The 13,090-nt window shown below is 51.3% G+C and overlaps 1 protein-coding gene across 4 annotated transcripts; it reads left to right on the forward strand.

Moving 5' to 3' along the window:
• The first annotated feature begins 6,763 nt into the window (after positions 1–6,763).
• On the forward strand, positions 6,764–11,546 carry PPM1M (protein phosphatase, Mg2+/Mn2+ dependent 1M). 4 transcript variants are annotated; one of them, XM_027121000.1, is made up of 10 exons: positions 6,764–7,038; positions 7,716–7,839; positions 7,993–8,247; positions 8,704–8,816; positions 9,189–9,273; positions 9,363–9,481; positions 9,646–9,709; positions 9,938–10,045; positions 10,158–10,306; positions 11,103–11,546. In XM_027121000.1, exons 1-10 carry the CDS (start codon positions 6,815–6,817, stop codon positions 11,119–11,121), a joined length of 1,260 nt encoding a protein of 419 aa, XP_026976801.1. In that variant the 5' UTR covers positions 6,764–6,814; the 3' UTR covers positions 11,122–11,546. The 4 variants fall into 4 exon arrangements, with proteins under 4 accessions (XP_026976801.1, XP_026976800.1, XP_026976802.1 ...); XM_027120998.1 differs by having other exon boundaries at positions 6,768–7,038; positions 10,651–11,546; XM_027120999.1 differs by lacking the exon at positions 9,938–10,045 and having other exon boundaries at positions 6,765–7,038; positions 10,651–11,546.
• The last annotated feature ends 1,544 nt before the right edge of the window (positions 11,547–13,090 follow it).

The raw sequence follows: 13,090 nt of genomic DNA on the forward strand, positions 1-13,090 counted from the left end.
ATGAGTCTTTGTGTTGCACACTAACTATGACTGGGCACCTTTACTTAATCCTCATGACAGCCCTACAGGGTAGGTGTTATTGTCTCCTTACAGATGAAGAATATGAGGTTTGGAGAGAGAAAGTGATTTGATCAAAGTCACAAGGTAGTGAGTGTCCCCAAGAACCTTAGTTTCCTTTACTCAAATTGGAACAAAGGATGAGAAATCCTGCTGGGCAGTGGCCCTCATCGCCTCCATCACTGTCTCACACCTGAGTGATGAGGGTTTAACCAGAGAAAGGAACTTCCTGGGAGACTGGGATTGGGGCCCAGTCCTGCGCAGTTTCAGAGCCTAGGATGCAAGCGAGGAGCCTAAGGACCAGTGGAATATCCAAACAGACAGCATCTCTGGCTGAGATCTGGTTTCAGGCAGAAAGATGAGAAAGCTGCACACAGCTCCTCAAATGAGTCTAGGGATGATCAGAGTGTCCAGGAGCAGGTTGGTTGCTCCTTTCTTGCTGATGTTTCTCAACAAAGAGTCAGCCATTGAAATTATTGAAGCATACATATTTTTTTTCAGGTGGATCAAATATTTAAATGTTTTTTTAAGTGAACTATAAAAATACTGAAGAAACAAAGGGAGAAGTTTGTAAAATCTTAGAGTAGAGAAGTCCTTCTGAGTATGTCACCAAACCCAGAAACCATAAGAGAAAAAAACATTTATTTACATTAAAAATAAAAAGTCTATGTGGAGTAATATTCCATTGCATATGTGTATTACTCAGCCATAAAAAGAAACAAAATTGAGCTATTTGTAATGAGGTGGATAGACCTAGAGTCTGTCATACAGAGTGAAGTAAGTCAGAAAGAGAAAAACAAATACCATATGCTAACACATATATATGGAATTTAAGAAAAAAAATGTCATGAAGAACCTAGGGGTAAGACAGGAATAAAGACACAGACCTACTAGAGAATGTACTTGAGGATATGGGGAGGGGGAAGGGTAAGCTGTGACAAAGCGAGAGAGAGGCATGGACATATATACACTACCAAATGTAAGGTAGATAGCTAGTGGGAAGCAGCCACATAGCACAGGGAGATCAGCTCAGTGCTTTGTGACCACCTGGAGGGGTGGGATAGGGAGGGTGGGAGAGAGGGAGACGCAAGAGGGAAAAGATATGGGAACATATGTATATGTATAACTGATTCACTCTGTTATGAAGCAGAAACTAACACACCATTGTAAAGCAATTATACTCCAATAAAGATGTAAAAAAAAAAAAGTCTATGTGGAAAAACCCACGATCAAAACCAAAACACAAACATAAAACTGTAACTGGCTACAAACAATGTACTTGCAAGTCATTTCAAAATAAAGAGCTGATTTCCCTAATATATAAAGAGCTCTCATAAATCAATAAGAAAAAGACCAATGGCCCAGTAGAAAACTGGGCACAAGATACAAAAAGACCATCTACAGAAAAGGAACTACAAATAATGTCTCTCAAACCTGTGAAAAGTTGGTTATCCTCTCCTATTAAGATAAATGGAAATCAGAGACTTCCATGGTGGCACAGTGGTTAAGAATCCTCCTGACAATGCAGGGGACATGAATTCGAGCCCTGGTCCGGGAAGATCCTACATGCCTCAGAGCAACTAAGCCCATGCACCACAACTGCTGAGCCTGTGCTCTAAAGCCCACGAGCCACAGCTGCTGGGCCCACATGCCACAGCTGCTGAGGCCCACCTGCCTATAGCCTGTGCTCCACAACAGGAGAGGCTACTGCAATGAGAAGCCTGCATGTGGCAACGAAGAGTAGCCCCCACTCGCCTCAACTAGAGAAAGCCCACGCACAGCAACGAAGACCCAACGCAGCCAAAAATAAATAAATAAATAAAAAATAATTAATTCATTTTAAAGAAGATAAATGGAAATCAAACTAAACTTGCATATTTTTTACTTATAGGTAAAGATTAAAAACTTTAATAATGGGCTTCCCTGGTGGCGCAGTGGTTGAGAGTCTGCCTGCCGATGCAGGGGACACGGGTTCGTGCCCTGATCCGGGAAGATCCCACATGCCGCGGAGCGGATAGGCCCGTGAGCCATGGCCGCTGGGACTGCGCGTCCGGAGCCTGTGCTCTGCAACGGGAAAGGGCACATCAGTGAGAAGCCCGCGTACCGCAAAAAAAAAAAAAGAAAAACAAACAAAACTTTAATAAAAAATTGCAATGGTCAAAGGATGGGGAAATAGACTGGTGCAAACTTCATGTAGGACAATATCTACAAAATTATTAATGTGTATTCCCTCCCCCCTTTTAAATTGAGGTGAAATTCACATAACATAAAATTAACCATTTTAAAGTGAACAATTCAGTTCATTCACTATGTTGTACAACCACCACCTCTGTCTAGTTCCAAAACATTCTTTTTTTAAAAAATTATTTATTTTTGGCTGAATTGGGTCTTTGTTGCTGCACGTGGGCTTTCTCTAGTTGAGGCGAGCAGGGGCTACTCTTCTTTTTCTATGGATTTACTTATTTTGGATATTTAATATGAATGGAAGCTTAGAATATGTGACCTTTTGTGTATGGCTTCTTTTTTTTAATATTTATTTATTTATTTGGCTGCACCAGGTCTTAGTTGCAGCATGTGAACTCTCAGTTGCAGCATCTGGGATCTAGTTCCCTGGCCAGGGATCGAACCTGGGCCCCCTGCATTTACAGCATGGAGTCTTAGCCACTGGACTACCAGGAGAGTCCTGCATATGGCTTCTTAATATAACGTTTTGGAGGTTCATCTACCTTGTAGCATGTATCAGCATTCCATTCCTTTTTATGGCTGAATAGTATTCCATTGTGCATATATGCTACAATTTGTTTATCCATTCATCCAGTTGATGGATATTTGGGTTGTTTCCATCTTTTTTTTTTTTTTTTTGCGGTTTGCGGGCCTCTCACTGTTGTGGCCTCTCCCGTTGCAGAGCACAGGCTCCAGATGCGCAGGCTCAGCAGCCATGGCTCACGGGCCCAGCCGCTCTGCAGCATGTGGGATCTCCCCGGACCAGGGCTCGAACCCATGTCCCCTGCATTGGCAGGTGGATTACTAACCACTGCACCACCAGGGAAGCCCTACAATACAGTATTGTTAACTATAGTCATCATGCTGTACAGTACATCTCCAGGACTTACGTATCTTATAACTGGAAGTTTGTACCTTTTGATCCCCTTCATTCATTTTGCCTCCACCTCCCACCACCTCCTGCCCCACCACCTCTGGCAACCACCAATCTATTCTCTGTATCTATGAGTTTGGGTTTTGTTTTTTGTTTCGTAGATTCCACATATAAGAGAAATCAAGCAGTATTTTTCTTTCTCTGACTTATTTCACTTGGCATAATGCCCTCAAGGTCCATCCACATTGTTACAAATGGCCGAATTTCTTTTTTTATGGCTGAAAATATAAAATATATAGAATATATATAATAAATTAAACATGTATTCTATATAGTGTATAGAATATATAATAAATATATTCTATATAATATATAGATTCTATATTTTATATATATATATATATATATACACACACATATATAAACTTTCTTTACCCATTTATTCATTGATGGACACACAGGTTGTTTCCATGTCTTGGCTATTGTAAATAATGCTGCAGTAAACATGGTGGAGGCAGATATCTTTGAGGTAGTGATTTTGCTTTCTTCAGATAAATATCAAGAAGTGGAATTGCTGGATCATATAGTAGTTCTATTTTTAACTTTTTGAGGAACCTCCATACTGTTTTCCATAGTGGCTACACCAATTTACATCCCCGCAACAATACACAACAGTTCCCTTTTCTCCACATTCTTTTGCCAGCACATGTTATTTCTGGTCTTACATGTTTCTGTTTTTGTTTTTGTTTTTTTGCTTGAACTTGCACAGAATACCCCTGACATCTCTGGAAGGATCCACAAGAAACTAGTAATATTGGTTGTCTTCAGAGGGAGGAACTGTTTGAGCCATAGTGAAATGTATTAAATTTTTTGAATTAAATCTAAAATAAATCTTGTCAAGAACAGATATGGGACTCAACAAAAGCTATTTTCACGGTGCATGAAAAAAACGTAGCATAAAAATCTTTTTCCTTTTTCTAAGCTTGCTCCTTCCCCCGCCTCCATCCCTCACATGCTGACTGAGTTAGCTGAGGCAAGGTCTCCGGCCAGGAGGGGGCAGGCTTGGGTTCCTTCGAGCAGTTGAGAGAAGGGTGTCAGGATAAGGGTATAACTGGAAAGTGAGGAGTTGCATGGCCTCCAGGGAGGACTCTACCCAGAAATGAAGACAGACCCACCCCAAGGAACCTCACCTACAACTTCAGGCACTGGAGACAGAAGAGCCTGGAGGCTTCTGGAGAGAAAAAAAGGTAAACAGAAGCCAATCCAAAGGCCTGGGAATGATAGGGGCACTGGATTTCAGCAGCAGCAACAGCCAAAAAACAATGAACAGAGCAGTCAGAAAGAATTCTGAGCCAAAATATCAATCAAAAGCAAAGGCAGGGCTTCCCTGGTTGGCGCAGTGGTTGAGAGTCTGCCTGCCGATGCAGGGGACAAGGGTTCGTGCCCTGGTCTGGGAAGATCCCACATGCCGAGGAGCAGCTAGGCCCGTGAGCCATGGCTGCTGAGCCTGCATGTCTGGAGCCTGTGCTCTGCAACAGGAGAGGCCACAACAGTGAGAGGCCCGCGTACCACAAAAAACAAAAAACAAAAACAACAAAAAAAGGCAGAATACAAACCCTTTCAGAATTGCAAGGACCCAGAAAATTACCGGGACCCAGTCATCCTTTCTTGGAAAGTTGTTAGAGGATGTGCTTCAGCAAAATGACAGAGTAAACCAAGAGAGTCAGGCTTGGGATCCAGGCAAGAGCAGAGGCTCCCAGGAGCCTAGGGAGCCAGAGGAGCCTTGGTAGCACTGGAGGAACACTTAGGTCAGCTTGGAACAGGGAGGATGGGATTGCCATAGAGCTCCACATGGCTCTGAAAACTTAAAATAGTTAAGCTGGGCAACAGACCACCTGTGACACCTGGCTGCCAGGAGCTTCTCTGAATACACCTAGAGGACAAGATCTTCATCTACCCAGGGGAGTCCAAGATGGTGAGTTTGGGGAATAAACTGTGTTTGCATTGTTTCCTCTAGTTTTAGACTTTAACAGCTTCTGAGCCATTGGCTGGTGGGATGAGGAGGTTACCCCACTGATAGAATTGGGTTTGCCCCACTCTGGGTCCCTGGTCCATTTCTGTCCTGATGACAGTTTGTAGCTCAGGTGTCCTTTGGAAAGCTTTCTCTGACTTCTCCCCCTCCCCCTTGCCAGCTGGATCAAGCACCATCCACCAGGACTTCCACCATCACTGCAGGGGAGCTCATTTCCATTAGTACTGTACTCCTGTGCCTAGTGCTTGGGGCCTGACACACATGGTGGGGTCAGTAAATTAGCTCCCAGGCTACCCTGGAACTGAGTCATTTGAGGGAGGGGCTGTTGGGCACAGCTCCCTGCCCCAGGAACCTTCTTCCTTGGGTGGAGGGAACTCCCAATGGGGCAAGGCTGGTCTCCTGGAGGAAGTAAGGCCTAGTGAGCATATGCTGGGCTTGGGTGTGGAGGCGAAGGTAGGGACTCCTCCTGCAGCCCTCCCTGGGCCCTGGGCTGTGGGGCCTCAGGGGCTTTGAGTTGTCAAGCCTGCCTTCCTGGAGGAGGGAAGGGGAAGAGAAATACCCTCTGGGGGTTCTGAGTCAGCTGCACTGTCATAATGGAAACAGCACAGCCCTGGGTGTCAGGACACTTCCCCTCTGTGGGCCTCAGAGTCCCCCTCGTTATGAGATGGAAATAACAGTCCTGCATAGGGAGTTGGGCTTCAGTGACAGAGGGTGACAAAGCACTCTGTTAACATGCTGCTGACCCCGCTGACCCAGTGGTGATAGGTAACCAGGAGTTAAGAGGCTGCAACATCTTGCCTCCAACCCAGATGAAAGTCTTTCACTTCCCTTAGGCGCAAGTCTGAACTCTGACCAGTTGGAGTCTTTTGGGGACCATGGATTCCTTTTGTCCATCAGTCACTTGCACTCTAGTGAGGCCCCTGCTGTCTGTCTAGAGAGGACATCTTGATTGGAGGGGCAGCTGTTTAGGAGACTGGCCTTGAGGGCGGGAGCTGCTTCTCAGGATAAGGAAGGCCAGGGTGACCACCAAGCCCCATCTGGGAGTGGAGGGTGCCAGGCCGAGTGGGTGAGGCATGGAGGTCTCCTGAGGGAACACTGTGCTCTGAGACTCTTACTCAATGTGTCAGTCTGACACCTCCAAGGACATCTTGTTCCCATCTTGCCCTTGTGTAACGTCCGGGCCCAGCAAGAAGAGGCCTGAGGCTCTGCCATGGACACTGATCCAGCCCGGAGGCCCAGGTGTGCTCTCATCGACCCCTACAGCCTCCCTGGGTAGGGAGGAGGGACTTTTCCCTCTCAAAGACTCGTGCCCCTTACGTGTGGGTGAATGTCAGCCTGCTCAGGTTCCTGTGTGAGCCGGGCCAGCGTCTTCGTCTATCTAGGCCTCAGTGCTCTTGCCTGTAAAGTGGGGTTGATAACTGCGTTGGCTGATTAGGAGGCTTGAGGAGCCGGATGGCACCCAGGCCGCCCACAGACTCCGGGGCGGCGGGAGGTTGGGGTTTGGGGGCGTCACCGCCCAGCCGGCCCCGCCCCGCCCCGGCCCGCTTCCTCCTCCCGGGTCGGGCGGGCGGTGCCGTCGGCCCAGCCTTCTGCCCGGCGCCCCGCGGGCAGCCCCGGGCCGCTGCGCCATGTCCGCCAACTGGTTCCGGCGCCGCTTCCTGCCGGGGGGTCCGCTCCCCGCGCCGCGGCCACCCCGGCCCCGCGCCAGCCCCGTGCCCTACCGGCGGCCCCGCTTCCTGCGCGGCTCAGGCTCCAGCCCCGGCACCGCCGACGCCTCGTGCCGCCCGGACGCCCGGCCAGTGCGCAGCCCGGTGCGGGGCCGCGCGCTGCCCTGGAACGCAGGCTACGCCGAGTGAGTGCCCGGCCCCGAGCGGCCCCCCTGCCCCCGACACTCCCCGCTCCCTGCGACTTTCAATCCTGAGGCCCCGACCCCCACCCTGTGATCCTGCCTGGGGTCCCGTGCTGACCGAGAAAACAGGCCAAGCTGAGTGAGGGATCCCGCCTCCCCAACCTTGTGGATATCTCCCTCTTGTCGGCACTTCCGCACTCTTGACAACCTCCCCTATTCCACCTCAGGTCGGGAAGGACCAGCCCCGCTGGGGCTTTCAAAAGAGGTAGGGATACTAGGTAGAATTCCAGCGTTCTGGGCTTTGGAGACCCCCCCCCCCCCCCCCCCCCCCACATCCCACCCTGGGTTATGGCCTGTGCAGCATTGGACAGGGATTCTGGCTGAGGTGGGACAGGGGGTAGGCAAGGAAGCCCCACACCTCCGCAGGCAGACTTGCCCTTACCTCCCGGCCCAGGTCAGCAGGTAAGCTCCAGATGGGCTGGGCCCTGAGTTTTGCTTTAGCTGTGAGGTTACTGAACAGTTAGCAAATTTCCAGCATTTGTTTGTCCAGGTGTGTGTCAGGGACAGCATGGGGGCTGTTACTCGAGGGAGGGTTCCTCTCTGTGTTCCAAATCTGTTCTCTGTGCCCATGGGGGCATAGGTGTGTCCCTAAAGGGTCACTGATCACTTCCTGGCCTCAGGATCATCAATGCAGAGAAATCTGAATTCAATGAGGATCAGGCGGCCTGTGGGAAGCTGTGCATCCGGAGATTTGAGTTTGGGGTTGAAGAGGACCAGGAATGGCTGACCTTGTGCCCAGAGGAGGTGAGTGCAGCTGGGCCTGAGCCCCTTTTACAGGCTGGGGCCAAGACTGGGGCCAGGACTGTAGACTGAGGTTCTTGCCCTAGTGCCCTACATTCAGCCAGGGTACAACTGGGGAGGCCAGGCAGAGCCTGACGCCAAGCCCTTCCTGTGCAGTTCCTGACAGGTCATTACTGGGCACTGTTTGATGGTCACGGTGGTCCAGCTGCAGCTATCCTGGCTGCCAACACCCTGCACTCCTGCCTACGCCGGCAGCTGGAGGCCGTGGTAGAGGGCATGGTGGCCACTCAGCCCCCCATGCACCTCAGTGGCCACTGCATCCGCCCTAGTGACCCCCAGTTTGTGGAAGAAAAGGGCATTAGGGCAGAAGACTTGGTGGTCGGGGCTCTGGAGAGTGCCTTCCAGGAGTGTGTGAGTGTGACCTTTGGCTGGGAAAGGAGGGCAGGTGTTACCCTCAGGGACCTGAGGGACTCTGGGTTGTGGGGTGTCCCTGCACATGATGGTGATCACCCTGGATCTTTGGATTGGGAGGACAAGATTGGGTTGGTTGGTTTGTTACTAAACAGTTATCATAACCCCACCCATTTATCCAGCGCCTACTATATGCTAGGTGCTTTTACCTGTATCATCTTGTTGCACACCCTGTTGGTCCTTGGTTTCCCTTCCTCACTGTTTTGAATAGGACTTCTCTACCTCCAAAGGGATATGTCTAGATCTCCTGACCACAGGGATCTTGGAGTCATAGCTAGACTTTGCGCTGGGACTGCCACTGCTTGCTAGTGGGGAAGTAAACTGTAGGGTGAGGGTTGGGGACAGTGGTATGCTGGCAGTACAAGCAGCAGCTAAAGTAGCCTTGGTTTGCTCCAGGATGAGGTGATTGGGCGAGAGCTGGAGGCCTCAGGCCAGGTGGGTGGCTGCACAGCCCTGGTGGCTGTGACCCTGCAAGGAAAGCTGTATGTGGCCAATGCTGGGGATAGCAGGTGAGTGAGCCCGGAGGGTGGGTAGGGTCGGGTGGGCAGACAGGCAGCAGAGGCAGTGGGGATAGTGAAAGGGGGAAGTCGAGACAGAATTGGGGAAGATTGGCTGAATTGTGTACTTAGCATGTGTACTTAGCATGTGTTGAGTGTGAGGGCGGACAGCAGATGCCAGGGAGGGCAGAGACCTCAGGGGCCAGGCCAGATGGCTGCGGCTTTACCCTGCAGGCCTTAGGCAGTCATGGGGGCCTTTGAGCAAGGGATTGTTATGGGCAGAACTGGCCCCTGGTGGTTGGAGAAGGGGCCGGCAGGAGGGAGGCTATGGGTAAGGATGGAGGCTGCCCCACAGACTTCTCTCTCCTCTAAAACCTCATCCAGGGCCATCTTGGTGCGGAGGGATGAGGTACGGCCCCTGAGCTCTGAGTTCACCCCGGAGACTGAGCGGCAGCGGATCCAGCAGCTGGTAGGTGCCCTTGGCAGAGGGAGGCTGTGCAGCCCCAACTCCTGGGCCACCAGAGGGAGCCTGATCTGAGCATGGCCTCCCTATTCCAGGCCTTTCTCTACCCTGAGCTTCTGGCTGGTGAGTTCACCAGACTGGAGTTCCCTCGGCGACTGAAGGGGGATGACTTGGGGCAGAAGGTTTTGTTCAGGGATCACCACATGAGCGGCTGGTGAGCGAGGTGGGGTTGGGGGACACAGTGGGGAGAGCCCTGGGGTCCAGGCTCAGCTGTGTGGCCTGGGGCAGTCCCCTTCTACCTGGGCAGGGTGGGCCCTGTGTTGGGGGTGGTGAGGTGGTAAGTAGGGCCTGGGTTGATACTGGGTTTGCTCCTGGTAGGAGCTACAAGTGCGTGGAGCAGTCGGATCTCAAGTACCCACTGATTCATGGACAGGGTAGGCAGGTCAGTGAATGGCGCCTCCAAGAATCTCTCTTAAATTGCCCCCTGTAGAGGTGGGAGCTCCTTTGTCCCTTGTGGGGAGCTTTAGCTGGGGTCCTAGGGACTGCTCCGAGGTCAGAGGGTGTTTCTCCCTCAGCCCAGGCGCCCAGGGCCACAGTCCACCTCTTGTGTGCTTTACTTGTACATTTGCTGGGGCTGTTTGCTGTCACCTCATACCTCCCTTGTCTCCAGGCTCGGTTACTGGGAACACTGGCTGTCTCCCGGGGCCTAGGAGACCATCAGCTCAAAGTCCTGGACACAAATATTCAGCTCAAGCCCTTCTTGCTCTCTGTCCCACAGGTGAGGGGGCAATAGCCTACACCAGCTTCTATCTGCCCAGAAAGGCAGACTACGCAAGGTTGGCTGGAGCTGGGAAGGGAGCCAGTGAGGAAACCTTAGGCTTAACTTGCAGGTGACTGTGCTGGATATGGACCAGCTGGAGCCGCAGGAAGAGGATGTAGTTGTCATGGCGACTGATGGGCTCTGGGAGGTCCTGTCCAGTGAGCAGGTGGCACGGCTGGTGCGGAGCTTCCTCCCTGGCAACCGAGAGGACCCACACAGGTACTATAGCTGCTGGGGATCTGCCTGGGCCTGAGTTGGTGCCAGCAGAAACACCAAGAAGTCATGGCTGAGAAGACAACACTGCAGATGAGTCCGGCTAAGAACAGTTGGCCAGGACTAGAGCTATCTCAAGCTTCCTGGGGGTGACTGTGGGTCCCCAAATCTCTGAGTCCAGAAACCCATGGTCCAACCTGTGGCCTTCCCAGGCTTGTGGCTTGCTTGGCCCCACAGTTAGACTGCATTGCTTGGGTCCTCAGTGTTCAGCACTGTGCAAGTTCTCCCTGAGGGCTGGCCTTGCCTCTTTGCTCTGGCCCCGAAGTACATCTGCAGGATGGTCCCCACAGGTTCTCGGAGCTGGCCCAAATGCTGATACACAGCACACAGGGGAAGGACGACAGTCCCACACAGGAAGGGCAGGTGTCCTACGACGACGTCTCTGTGTTCGTGATTCCCTTGCACAACCAGGGCCAAGGGCGCAGTAGCCACTGAGGATTCAAACATCGCATCCCAGAACCACTTACGGGCCAGGTGCATTGTGAGCGTCCACCATGGTCAACAGCAGGTCTGCCTGCCCCACCCCCAGACCCAGCCCTGACCCCCCAACCCACTTCAAGGGAAGCATTTCTACGAGGCAGTCAGAACTGGAAGAACGCAGGGAGTCCAGCTCCCCAGGTCCCCCTTTGGCAGGCAGGGAAAGAGCGCTATCAATAATGTCTGGCAGAGTCACTTTACAACTTAGGAATCCATGTAAGCCTCCTCAGATAGGATCCTTAACAGCCCACTATATTATTCCCAGATGGGGACAGCTGGACTAAGGGCATTGGCCAAGGATGCCAGGAAGGGCAGACATCCTGTGCTTGGATCCAGGTCTCTAATGCATGAATGTCAGATTGTCTACTCAAACAACCCCCCAAAGCCCATGCAGTGTCTTATGGGAAGCCTCGTATCTGCTAAACAGCCATCTTGAAGCAGCCCTTGGAGAGAGACCAGTTCAGGTCCTACCCTGCTCCCCTCTGTGCTGGAGGAGAGGCACAGGCCCAGGGGCTAAAGTTGGGGGAGAACTAAGGGCCAAGAAGGAGCCCCAGAGTTGGCTGAGTAGTGAACGCCCCGATTACTGCTGCTGCCTCTAGCCCAGTCTCCCGATTGCTCCTCTCTGGCTCCAGCCCTGCCCTAGGCTGATGCCTCAACAACACTGTTTTGTTGTTCCCCATCACCTTCCTATTAAATGTTTGTGTGCAGAAGAACCCTTGTGAATCGTGAATTGCTGTATAGCTTGACATTACAGTATACCTTTTGCTTTTTCTTGTTCCCTTCTAAAAAAATCACTCTTAGCCTTAGCTCCATCTTACAAGTTTGCCTATAGTCAGCATTGTGTTTTCTCTGTGGCGTCCCCAGTTCGCAGCTTGGGGTGAGCCCCAGTGAGAGAACTGCTGCCCAGGGAACAGAAAGGAGGTCTCCACCACCATCTGTGGGCTCTGGGCTTGAGGTATCGGAAGGGATGCCTTGTTTTTTTAAGGCAAATTATAGTGATTTTAGTATAAAGTTTATAGTAAATTTATAATAAAGCTAGATTTACCAACTGGAGACAGCAAGTCAGTTGGGGCTCCAGAGCTTGCTGTTTGATGAGTAGCTTAGTTCTTCATGTTCCTCACAAGACTCTTTTTATCATCCAGCACTTGCCAAGGCTCAAATGCTCAGTAAGTGTTTGTTGAATTATTTGTTGAATTTCATGACCTCAGCCTTTCCTAACTCTTCCCTGATCTACTCCTACTTTGGTCTACAATTGAGATTAATTCTTGCCAGGCAACTCATAGCCCTAAACTGCAGCCAGAAAGGACAAGGGCCAGTAGGCCACAAAACTGATGGTTAAACTTGTTTATTTAACACAATGGGGAGACTTTCAGACCTCCTTTCCTGCCCGTTAACTCATTTTAGACTCTACTTCCTGCATGTTCTCTAGGGAAGAGATAGGAAAAACTACGAAACTACTCATTTTTTACCTAGTCATATTCCATAGCCCAGCACTTCTGGGCCTACATCTGTCCGCAGCTGGTCCTGAGAAAATGTGGTTGGCCCCAGAAGCTCTGGGCAGCCTCTCCAGGACTCTAATTAGGCAGCTGGCAAGAACAAGAGTGTGCCCTACCAGCCTGCAGTTTTACTTCCTCTTTCCTCAGCAGTCCCCACCCCCACCACTCACCTTCCTTCCCCCCCCCACCCCAGCAAAGCGTAGGCAGTATCCTGAGCCTGCCAACCAATCACCCACATCAACTACTGAGCCTGCTTGCCCCAAGTCTGCTTTGCTTTCCTTCTGATCCGGCCCACTGCCTGGTCTTGCTCCTCACACCACCAGGCTGAAACCCAGGGAGTGGGCAACAGTGGGTCTCTCAACTGCGAACAAGCCAAACTGACAGGAGTGACCACTGCAGGGGCAGCCACTGACTTACGTGTTCATGTCTCTCAGCAGAGCCAAACGCTGCAGTAGCCCTCCCACCAGGCCGTGAGGGGGGGACTCTTCCTGCTTGGGCAGTCGTGTTGAGAGCCTATGCATGGCCTACCACTCACAAGCCGGGACGCTCCCTCTGCTGACCTCCAGAGTCCTTGGCCAACCTCTAATAACCATGCGCAAAGTGGCAGGCCAAAGGTGTTGCAGCTGAGGATGCTACTAGTGAGTTATCAACTCACCGGCCAGGCAATGGGTTTACAAGCAAGTGGCCAGGCCTTCTGCCAGAACTGGTACAGGAGCCTCAAAGGCACCCCACTATCCTTGCCCCCCACAAACCAGGG

This window comes from Aethalodelphis obliquidens, unplaced genomic scaffold, assembly GCF_003676395.1.
Source record: "Aethalodelphis obliquidens isolate GAN/ISIS:26980383/991018 unplaced genomic scaffold, ASM367639v1 scaffold22, whole genome shotgun sequence".
NCBI lineage: Eukaryota > Metazoa > Chordata > Mammalia > Artiodactyla > Delphinidae > Aethalodelphis > Aethalodelphis obliquidens.